Below are 12,148 nucleotides of genomic sequence, written 5' to 3'. Positions count from 1 at the left end.
AGAGAGCCGGCTGAGAGACATATTTCTTTCTAATGGTCACTCCAAATCCTGGAGTCTGCGGTGGAGTCACTCTTTCTTACATTTCCCATATCAGAAATATACCACTTATCTATCCAGTCCAACACCTGGTCTGTCACCACTTTGTTTTATCACCTTGTATGGGCAGCGGGCAGAGGCGTCCTTAAGCATTCATTGGAAATGAAAATTAGCCAAGTCAGCCTCACCGCCCTTTGCCTGTGTCCAACCCCCAGTGCTCACATCACATCACCACTCACATCACCAGTTGCTTAATGAGGGCAATATAAAAACCAGCAGCAGGGCAGAACTGGGAGATAATACCGGATCTCTGGCAAGGACAGCCAGCCAGACAAGGGATCCCGCCAGATACGCTCCTCCCTGCCTCACAAATTACGATGGGCACCTACAAAGTCCGTGTCACCACCGGGAACTTCCTGCTAGCTGGGACGTTCAGCTCCATCTCCATCACCCTGGTGGGGACCCATGAGGAAAGCGACAAGAAGCCCCTCGACAATTGGGGGAAGGACTTCAACCCTGGGGCGGTGAGTACTAGTAGAACGGGCCAGGCTCTGTGGACAGAACCTCCCAGTAGAAAGTGTGTGGGGGGGTTGCCAATGCTTGTGACTTGGGGCTGTTTGATCATCAGTCCCGAGCTTTTGGAGTCATGGGGTTACGCTGGGCGACTCTGCATTCATTTGAAAAAATATTGAAGTTTCTAGTCTGAACTAAGTGCAGCTTAAAAGATCTCCAAATAGTTAGTGTTTTTTTCTTAAATCTCCAGTGCCTGGAGTCACATGATTATTACAGGAGACTGGCAGCTTTTATTGTGAGAATGTTACTGCTTATGCTAGAGAGGAGAAAGGGGTGCAAATTTTAACAGTAATTTTTTTTATGGTGAAAAATTGCTATTTGGCACGACCTTTCACAAATTTTCACTGATTCCACTGAACTGTTTGAGTTCCAAAACAAAAAAATCAGAATGTTTCAGTCTTCTCATTTTCAAAATGAAAGTATTCAATTTTTCTAGGCAATGAGCATTTCTTTTATGTTTCATTTTGTTTAAAACATTAAAAAATTGCTTGAGATCAAAACAAAACATTCTGTTTCAGGTTGAATAAAATATTTTGTTCAACCTGAAATGATGTCCCTTGATTTTTTGATTGGCCAAAAATTTCATTTTTTCAGTTTGACCAGAAGTTAATCCCACCCCGCCAACTTTGTTGGAATTGCCGGAATTGAAAAATCCATTCTCTGCCCTTATTATACTATGTGGGGAGGATGGTCCAGTGGTTAAAGTAATTGACAGGGCTATGCTAGATCCTGGTTCTATTCCCTGTGCTACCACTGTCTGAAAGCCTTTCTGTGACTCAGTTTCCCCATTTATATAATGGGGATAACAGCACTGTACTACTTCACAAAAGTGCAGTGGGGGTAAATGTGTTAAAGATTCAAGATGCCTCCATATAGCAGTGATGGGTGCCAGATAAGTGCCTAAAATAGACTAGCTTTAGAAATGCCTCAAAAATACAAAGCACATGGGTTGCTGCTTTTTTTTAATCTCATGATTTGTAAACCAAACTTGGGAGGGATGCTGAGGGATGGTGCGTGTTAGGGGGCTTTCCCTTCACCCCCTCCCCTGGTTCTTGTCACGCAGACAGAAAGCAGAAGACCAGAAGTCGGAAATGCAGGCAACGTGATGTTTATTGGGGTTAGTTCCAAGCAAACATCCATCGCTCTACACGCCGGCAGAGTCTATTTCCCAGGGTTCTGTTCCCAGCTCTGATGCTGCAGAGCCCAGCCTGTGTCCCTGTTCCCCATTTCCCCCACCTCCTCCTTATCAGTCCCACATATACCAGCCGCGCACACCCCTGGTCCCACCCCTTGCAGCTTATGGTCATGTTCCATTTTGGAGGGGCGTGGGGTCCCAGCACCTTTGTACCCCATGGGAGGGTATAATGGAGCACGACTCACCACTGTGGCACCTCCTGCTGGTTGCTCCGGGGATTAGCTCACTCCAGCTCTGGAGTTCCCTCTGCAGCGGGTGTCCTGCCCATTGTCTACCCTACTCTGCTGTTTCAAACCCGCGTTGCTCCCCTGCTTGGCGGGGTTCTCTTCAGGATGCTGCCCTCCGGCAGTGCCCACTACTTCTTCCTCACCCCCCTTCCGGGGGTCACGGCAGTCCTGTGACTTGCACCTGCCTCGGGGCCAACCACAACCCAAAGTCTGGCCCCTCTCTGCAGGGGCAAGTTGCAGTCTGTATTGGCCCTGCTCCTCCGTGGCCAGGTGCAGTGCAAGGGGGGGACCCAGGCCCACCTGCTACTCTGGGTCCCGATCCAGAGATCCTCTAGTGGCAGCCTCCCTGCCTTCCTCTCCCCTTCTCTACATATCGTTCTGGGCCACTTCCTCTTGGCCCTTCTTGGCCCTTTCTAACGGGGGCCTGCAGCCTAGCAGGCAACAGGCCAGAGCTCCCCCTCCGCTCCCCTGAGCCTGCCCAACACTGCTCTATCTTCGGTGCTATCCCTGGGAGCCCGTCCTCCTCCCTGGCTTGTCGGGGGGAGACTCCCCTCTGCTTTGCTGGGCCGCTCCTTATATCCGTGCTGCTGCAGCAGCTGCCTCCCGTCCGCAGGGCCGGCTTTAGGCCGATTCAGCCGATTCGGCTGAATTGGGCCCCGCGCCAAGAGGGCCCCGCGCTGCAGCTATTCACCCCGCCCACTTCCCCCTCCTCCCCTGCCCTGCACGCCCCGCCCCCTCCCCTGCTTCCCGCGAATCAGAGATTCGCGGGAAGTCTGAGACTAAGCAGCAGGGGCGGGCCGGCCGGCAGCATGAGGTAAGCTGGGGTGGGGGCGGGAGAAGGGCTCCGGGGAGGCGCGGCCCGTTCCCGCAGGCCCCAGCACGGCCCCCGTGGCCCGGCTCCGGCCCGGTCCCCGCGGCTCGGGCCCCCCCGGCGGCGCGGCTCGGCTCGGGGCCCCCTGCGGCGCAGTGCGGCTGGGCTTCGGGCCCCCCGGCCCTCCCTGCGGCGCGGCTCGGGTCGGGGCCCCCCCCCCTGCGGCGCGGCGGGGCTCGGGGCACCCCCGGCGGCGCGGCTCGGGGCCCCCTGCGGCGCGGCGCGGCTGGGCTCGGGGCACCCCCGGCCCCCCTGCGGCGCGGCTGGGCTCGGGGCCCCTCCGGCGGCGCGGCTCGGCTCGGGGCCCCCCCCGGCGGCGCGGCTCGGCTCGGGGGCCCCCCCCGGCGGCGCGGCTCGGCTCGGGTCCTGGGGGCGGGGCTTGCAGCAAGCCCCGCCCCCAGGAATCGGGCCCCGCTCTTGCTAAAGCCGGCCCTGCCCGTCCGGCTCCTAACAAGCCTCGCCCTAATTAGCTACAGGTTTCCACAGCCTCCCTGGCTGCTTCTGCCCCACCCCCGGCTGGAGTGGGCCACCTGCACCGCTACAGAGGGGTAAGGAGTGAGGTTGTGTCCTGGGCAAAGCCAGGCTCATCTCCGGCTTTTAGTGTGTCGTATGCCTTCCCCCTGTTATGCTTAAACAAAGCACACGAGATCTTTTATAGGGGAGAAGGCAATACGCCGCATGTATTGAGAATACAGCAGTTAGCATATGCTTTTCAGTCACACACACACACCATGCACACAGTCCCGCCAGTCGATGTCTATAGTTACCAGTCCAGAGTCTGGATCAATCTAGTGGCCAGGCAGATTGGTCGCAGAGGGGAGCTGGGCTCTGTCGGTCTCAATCCGATGCTCCTGGAGTAGTGGCAAGATGAACCCACAGTCCCATGGCAAAGCACCCTGTTCTTATAGTCCCTTTTCTCTGTTGAAGTCTATGGATTTTGCTGTGTCGGTTTATGACCGGTTACTCCTTAACTGGTGTTATCTTTTGATGTAAACCTTCCAAAATACCTCCGAGAGGGTCATCCCGGATTGGATTTAATCAATTGTCTTTAGGGGTTCCAGCCTCCACCTCAGGGTCATCAATCTGCCCTTCCTCAATCATGGATGCACCGTGATGGTTCTCTGGCATCAATAAGTCTCGATGAGTGTCTTCATTCCTCCTTTCTTGACCATCCGTCACACCTTATCTTTTCCTGATGCATGCATTCCTCATTCACACAAACAGTCTTTTACACAGACCTTTGAGAATACAAACAGCAGTATTTTATATCGAGCAAAAAGACATTGTAAATTAAACCTTGCTAAGTTTTATAACCGAAACGATTCACATTGAGACCCAGGCCTTCAACATTCCTCTAATCTACTTAACGTAGACACAATACAGGATCCTGTCTCTTACTAACTAAAATTAAAACACAGAACTAAAAGGGCCCAATTTGTAATGCATATGGGAAACAGAATCCCATAGTCCCAGAGGGTCATTCCTTTCTGCTATTCAAAAAGGGTGGCTGGCAGGATGAAATCAAATCATACATTAATTCTCATAGTAGTTATAAAATCCTGCTCCTACACGCCCCCCCCCCCCCCAATCCCATTGCTCCCTCCTAACTGGTTGCTTGATCTTGGCTGGAAAGAGGAGCCAGGCAGCCTCCCAGTGTATGCTCGTAGATTACACTCCCAGCACGCCCTGTAACATTTTAGTTCCACCTCTTATCTCTTATCACCCTATCTGGCTGTGGGAGATGTAACACACAGCTTTGTCTTTCCTTCCCACATATCAATATAAGGATCACACCCAAAATTCTATTTCAGACTGACAAACAAGCCTATATCCTAACACTCCACCCCTTCTTTTTATTTTCTTCTGGGATCCACTGCCCCAGGTATCCCGGGAAAAGCCTAGGACATATGGTGACATTTCCTGATAGGGCCAGGCATCAAGGTGGAATGTCTTGATGCTCCATTTGCCCCACTGCCCCCTTTGCTCTGCACCTTCCCTCGTACGGACATCCATATTCCAATGAGTGTGTCAGAAGCCCCATTATGGTGTGCCCGAGAGGTTGGGTCTGGGTTATCTGTCACACTGTGGTGGAGGGCCTCTTCCATGACAATTAGTGGTTGTACCTTGTGGGTCTGTGCCCCCCTTAACCACTGCAGTAGATATTGCAAAATTACCATACTTAACAACAGGCCAATAGCCATAATAATCCACAGTAACATCGGGAGCCCTGATCATTGTAATATAGTCCAACATCCAGGCCACCACCAGAACTGCTCCTCCTCCTCTGACAGGGTCAAGGTCTTTTAACACCATTCTGGAGTGTATGTTTTAAATCTGTCCGGTTGTTGGCAGTGGCAGTGAGCTGCTCCTGCAGGTATCATGTGCTGTTGTCCGTATTATGAGTCCATGGGATATTCACAGGCAAACAGGGTATTGTCCACACCGGCTTGAGCACTTGGTATGGAATCGGGTAGTGTGCGCTGGTTCGATTGCACAAAGCAATGAGTTCCACAGATCCATTCGTGCACCCTAGTTCTGACGGGAGCATGTAGATGTGCATGCCAACTCTTCACCCTGTCCCCGGTTCTTGTCACACGGACAGAAAGCAGGCGGGCAGCAGGCCGAAGTGCAGGCAATGAGATGTTTATTGGGGTTAGTCTCAAGCAAGCATATCCAGAGCTCTACACACCGGCGGTGTCTGTTCCCCCGTGTTCCTCTTCCCAGCCCCGACGCTGCAGAGCCCGGCCTGTGTCCCCCTTCCCTATTCCCCGCTCCGCCTCCTTAGCAGGCCCACATATACCTGCCGTGCATGCCCCTAGTCTTTGTCTTTTGTTTACACATATTAGTATAAGATATAAGCGTATCAAAAAGTCACACCCCAAATTCTATCTCAGGCTGACAAACAAACCTATACACTGATGGCGTATGAACACTTGCGGATAGTACTGAAATAGTTAACAGCGCTGGCATTTCTACAGCACTGCTAACTCACCTGACTTTTTTGCGCATCATGTGATCTTTGGGATATATCTTAAAGCCCCAAGCACCTGGAGTCATGTGAATCTGTGAGAATCTAGGTTTTTATTATTTTTTTTAAGAAACTCCATTTCTTCCATTTGCAGGGCAGAAAAAAAATCTTGAAAATATGACCTCTTCTTATATTAATAATAATAATAATAGATAAATAAATAATGGGACATTCAACAAAAGCAGCGAAAACATAATCAGATTAAAGGGCTTTACATTCACTCCAGGATTCACTGCTACTAATTGGAAGAGTTTAGCAGGGTTGAGCAGAGGCATTAAATAACGCTAACCCTAACCCAAAGTCGTCATAATATCATCCAGATTTCCACCTGCTGCAATAAACAAGGGTTGTCTTCCCTGCCCTTCCTGGTCCCCAGCCAGGTCCCAAGTGCCTTGAGCGAAGGAGATGCCTCACTCATGGAAGGTTATTACAAAATGTTTCTCCATGGGTTTTCTTACTCAAACTGAGAGGCTTTCCGCAACGCGGTGGGAGATGGTATATCGGGCTAGATGGGCCCATTGGTCCCATCCAAGTGCAGAAGTTGCTGTATTCCTTTGTGGAGTCACAGTCTGGTGTCTAAAGAGACAGAAGAGAAGCTGCCAAACTCACGTTGATATGTTTCATGGTAAGCCCTGGAGGCCAAAACCCGGACTCACAATCTGCATCTACTCAGAAAACGAACTCAGTCTCCTTTTCGCTAGCACTAGATCTCACTGCAGTGGCATTAAGTGCTGTGCCAGTCCCAAGCTGCTGTCCCTTTGGGATGGCAGGCCTGGTGTTTTGGTGAGTAGCCAGCGCCAGGGACTGGAGATCACTGGGGAACAGTTCACAGGGACCGTAATGCCCAGGGGATAGGGCGGGCTGGGGGGTGGGGTTCTAGAGCAAGACTCAAGGGGTTGGATAGCTGGGAGGTCGATCGGAATCAGACATTCGGGGTAATGCTTTGAGTTTTCATAGAGGGCCGGAAGATCTGGTGCATGGGGCTGGGTCAGCGGGTTGGGTGCAGATCAGGTGAGGCTGTGGGGCAGAGCTGGGTGAAGCCATGGGGCAGGGCGAGGCAACAGGGATCAGTCTGTCACTCAGCCAGATCTTCTGGCTCTTGGGGTCTTTATATAGTCCGAGTACCCACAGACAGCGTGGCCAGCCCAGCCCCTCGGCTGCAGGTTCAAGGAGGGGCAGTGACTCAGGAGGGTGCGCGAGGACCTGGAAGGCCGGGGTTCAAGACTGGGGCCCTGGCGAGGCCCTGGGGAGTAGGGTGTGAAGGGTTTGGTCACAGAGACCCCCTTGGGACTGTCACCTGACGTGCTGAAATTACCTCTGAGCCCGTTTTCCCTGCCAGCTTGGGACTCCAGAACCCTGCCTTGTTGAGCCAGACACACTAGCCTGGGGCAAACACAGACCCAGGTCTGAACCACGTCCCCCAAAGCTGCAGACTTAACTGAAAACAGCTCAGCAAGTGCTCCTGTCTCCAGCACCCAGACACCCAGCTCCCAATGGGATCCAAACCCCAAATAAATCTGTTTTACTCTGTATAAAGCTTATGCAGTGTAAACTCATAAATTGTCCGCCCTCTATAACACTGATAGAGAGAGATGCACAGCTGTTTGCTCCCCCAGGTATCAATCACTTACTCTGGGTTAGTTAATAAACAAAAGTGATTTTATTAAGTATAAAAAGGAGGATTTAAGTGGTTCCAAATAATGACAGACAGAACAAAGTAGTTACCAAGCAAAATAAAACAAAACACGCAAGTCTAAGCCTAATACATTAAGAAACTGAATACAGGTAAATCTCACCCTCAGAGATGTTCCAATCAGCTTCTTTCACAGACTAGACTCATTCCTAGTCTGGGCCCAATCCTTTCTCCTGGTACAGTCCTTGTTAGTTCCACCTCAGAGGGTAATTTGAAGATTTCCCCTCTTGTTCTCCCCCCCCCCTTTTATAGCTGTGGCCCAAAGTGGGAATCCTTTCTCTCTGGGTTTAATTTAGGCCTTGTCCCCACTAACCCCCCACTTTGGACTAAGGTACGCAATTTCAGCTACGTTCATAACGTAGCTGAATTCGAAGTACCTTAGTCCGAACTTACCGCGGGTCCAGACGCGGCGCAGAGGCTCCCCCGTCGATGCCGCGTACTCCTCTCCCCGAGCTGGAGTACCGGCGTCGACGGCGAGCACTTTCGGGATCGATCCATCGCATCTAAACCAGACGTGATAAATCGATCCCAGAACATCGATTGCCTGCCACCGGACCCTCCGGTAAGTGTAGACGTACCCATAGATTGCAGTTCAGGTGACATGATCACATGCCACTGTCAGACTTGCTGGCATACACGTATACAGGAAGGCTTATGGGTAAACAAAGCCATTTACAACCAATTGTCCTGCTTAATGGGAGCTATCAAGATTCCAAACCACCATTAATGACCCACACTTTGCATAATTACAATAGGTCCTCAGAGTTATATTTCATATTCCTAGTTTCAGAGACAAGAATGATACATTCATACAAATAGGATGACCACACTCCGTAGATTATAAGCTTTGTAAGGATACCTTACAAGAGACCTTTTGCATAAAGCCTATTCCAGTTGCATCATAGTCACACTTATAAACATATTTTTATAAAACATATAGAGTGCAACGTCACATTGGGTGCACCTCTCATTAAACCACAAGGCATGGATGTGGCGGGCTGGGCCAACGGTAGAGGGCTTGGATGGCCGGGGGGCAGGATATCAGCCTCTGCTTTAACTGAGGCCAAGATTAGATGCACAGGGCTGCTCTGACCGGTTTCTGGCAGCTTCTAAAACATGGTGGGCACCGCTTGAGGGCTCACAAAGGCTTTAAAGGGATTGTGCCCTTCTCCTATACACTGCTCGGCTATGCTGAGGTACCTCAAGCTCTAGCCAAACCGGTAACCCTTGGCCTCTACCTCCAGGCTAATGAAAGGCAGGTGCTGAGTGGAACAGTAGTTGAAACATTGACCTGGTCGATCTGTGTTTCCTTGGAGACTTCCACACAATGGGGGCACAGGACGCCAACAAGTATTTTATTGGGGGGGGGGGAGACAGATGTTGACGGGTTCACCCCTGAGTTGCTGGATTAATCCCTGAGTCACACCCTCACGCTCCGGTCCCCCAACCCCCCCCCCCCCCCGCTGCAGGTGGAGGAGTTCAAGCTGTGCTGCCGGCGCTGGCTGGGGGACATCGTCCTAGTGCGGCTCCACAAGGAGCCCTACTCCTTCTACCCCACCGACAACTGGTACTGCAGCTTCGTGGAGGTCATCTCCCCACACGGCCAGAGCTATCGCTTCCCCTGCTACCAGTGGGTCGAGGACTACTGCACCCTGGAGCTGCGGGAGGGCAAAGGTAGGGAGCTGTGGGCTGGGGGAAGGTGCATGGGGATTGGGCTGGTGCCACTTGGGGGTCGTAGATAGAGGGATGTCTATGGGTATAACTATCTGTCCATCCCCATCCACCTCCTTTATCCATCCATCCCCATACACACCCCTACATCTATCCATCCCTGTTCACACCCCTCTGTATCCATCCCCGTACACCCCCCCTATCTATCCCCGTACACCCCCCTCTATCCATCCCCGTCCACACCCCTGTACCTCTCCATATCCATACACCTCCTCTGTCTACCCATCCCCGTCCACACCCCTCTCTATCCAACCCTGTACACCCCCACTATCTATCCATCCCAAAAAACCCCTCTCCATCTCCCTACAGCCCTTTTGTCTATCCAACCCTGTACACACACCCCTATCTATCCATCCTGAATCCTCCCTCTGTTCATCTCCATACACCCACTCAATCTATCCATTCCTGTACACATTCTTCAGTCTAACCAACCCCATCCACCTCTCTATCCATCCCCGCACACACCCCTACATCTATCTCTCCATCCCGAACACCACCTCTGTGTCCATCCCCTTCCACAGCCCTCTATCTATCCATCGATCCATAGACACCTGATCTGTGTATCCATCCCCATACACACCCCGTTATCTATCCATTCCCATACACACCCTCTGACTATCCAACCCTGAGTACACCCTTCTATCCATCTAGCGGAAGAGCTAGAGAATGAGCCTGCTGATCTTCATATTGAGAATGACGCGGAGAAAGACTGGGAGCGATTCTGCAACACTGTCCATAAAGCTGCATTGAAGGTATTGGGGCCCTCCACATGCAGGCAGCAAGACTGGTTTGATGAAAATGATGCAGAAATCCAGGCCTTACTTGCTGAGAAGCACTGCCTGCATCGTGCATATCAAAACGATCCATCCTCAGTGGCAAAGAAGACCGCCTTTATCAACGCTCGCAGAACAGTACAGAACCGACTGTGCAAAATGCGGGACTTGTGGCTGAGTGTCAAAGCAGATGAAATACAGGCATATGCGGACAGGAACGACTATAAGCAGTTTTATGAAGCCCTTTACACTCTATGGTCCACAGTCTTCTGGGAGCTTTCCCCTCCTGAACTCTGATGGTATTGTGCTCCTTACAGAGAAGATGCAGATTCTCCAGAGATGGGCTGAACACTTTGAAGCAATTCTCAATCGCCCCTCAGTCATCAATGATGAGGACATTGACAAGATGCCCCAGATTGCAGTCAATGACTCCATGGATGCTTCACCAGAAGAGGATGAAGTGAAGAAAGCTATCAATCAGCTGTCAAGTGGCAAAGCTCCAGGGTCAGATGCCATACCAGCAAAGGTGTACAAAGTCGGTGGACCCGTGCTGCTACGGAAACTCACTGAGGCTACATCTACACTACGGGGGGGGGGGGGGGGGGGTTGATTTAAGATACGCAAATTCAGCTATGTAAATAGCATAGCTGAATTCGACGTATCGCAGCCGACTTACCCCGCTGTGAGGACGGCGGCAAAATCGACCTCCGCGGCTTCCCGTCGACGGCGCTTACTCCCACCTCCGCTGGTGGAGTAAGAGTGTCGATTCAGGGATCGATTGTCGCGTCCCGACAGGACGCAATAAATCGATCCCAGAGAGGTCGATTTCTACCCGCCGATTCAGACGGGTAGTGTAGACCCAGCCCAAGCTGTTTCAGTCCTTCTGGAAGCAGGGAACCGTTCCACAAGAATTTAGAGACGCGTCCATCTTGCACCTCTCTAAGAGGAAGGGCAATCGCCAGGTATGCGACAATCACCATGGAATCTCGCTGCTTTCTACAGCAGGGAAAGTTCTTGCACGGGTTCTGTTGAACCGATTGATCACTCACCTGGAGAAGGGCTTACTGCCAGAATCACAGTGTGGCTTCCGCAAGGGACGTGGGACTATTGACATGATCTTCGCTGTGCGGCAGCTACAGGAGAATCGTGAACTCTACACAACTTTTGTGGACCTCACGAAAGCATTTGACTCTGTCAGTCACCAGGGCCTGTGGAGGATCATGTCGAAATCTGGCTGTCCAGACAGATTTATATGAACAGTACGTCAATTTCATCACGGTAGGATGGCTCGTGTCCTGGATGACTGTGAAACATCTGAGGCCTTCCCAGTCACCAACGGCGTCAAGCAAGGGTGTGTTTTAGCACCCACTTTGTTCAGCATGATATTCTCTGCCACTTTGACTGATGCCTTTTAGCACTGCACTGCAGGAGTAGGCCTGAAGTATAGAACTGACGGGAAACGATTTAATCTGAGGCGACTGCGTGCCATCACCAAGGTGAAGGAAACTGTACTTCGAGACTCTTTGCCGATGATTGTGCTCTGAATGGCTAGTACAGAGCCAGAAATGCAAGCCAGTATGGACAAGTTTTCAACTGCATGCAACAACTTCGGTCTCACCATTAACATCAAGAACACTGAGGTCATGCACCAGCCAGCTCCCCATGCTTCGTACTCAGAACCGTCCATCACTGTAAATGGACAGACTTCAGACAGTGGACCACTTCACATACCTGGGCAGTACCCTTTCCCGAGCAGTGTCAATCGATGATGAAGTAAACTGCAGAATTGCTAAAGCCAGCTCTGCATTTGGCTGATTGCGCTCCAATGTTTGGGAACGTCGAGGGATCAGCCTACCAACGAAGCTGAAGGTCTACTGAGCAGTGGTGCTTCCAAATCTGCTGTATGCCTGCGAGACGTGGACTGTCTATCGGAGTCATGCACGAACGCTCCATCGCTTCCACATTTCCTGTCTGAGAAAGCTTCTAAAAATCAGCTGGCAGGACAAAGTGCCTGATACCGA

General features: G+C 51.6%; 1 protein-coding gene across 1 annotated transcript in view; it reads left to right on the top strand.

Annotated features, from left to right (window-relative positions):
- Positions 1-413: 413 nt before the first annotated feature.
- The window catches only part of LOC128823279 (hydroperoxide isomerase ALOXE3-like), a 30,013-nt gene continuing 18,278 nt past the window's right edge, over positions 414-12,148 (top strand). Inside the window, exons 1-2 of the mRNA XM_054005503.1 lie at positions 414-560; positions 9,093-9,297. Of these exons, the coding sequence (XP_053861478.1) occupies positions 414-560; positions 9,093-9,297 (352 nt within the window). The remainder of the gene's footprint in view (positions 561-9,092; positions 9,298-12,148) is intronic.

Source organism: Malaclemys terrapin, chromosome 15 (assembly GCF_027887155.1).
Source record: "Malaclemys terrapin pileata isolate rMalTer1 chromosome 15, rMalTer1.hap1, whole genome shotgun sequence".
Lineage (NCBI taxonomy): Eukaryota > Metazoa > Chordata > Testudines > Emydidae > Malaclemys > Malaclemys terrapin.
This window is presented reverse-complemented; position numbering and strand designations above follow the sequence as displayed.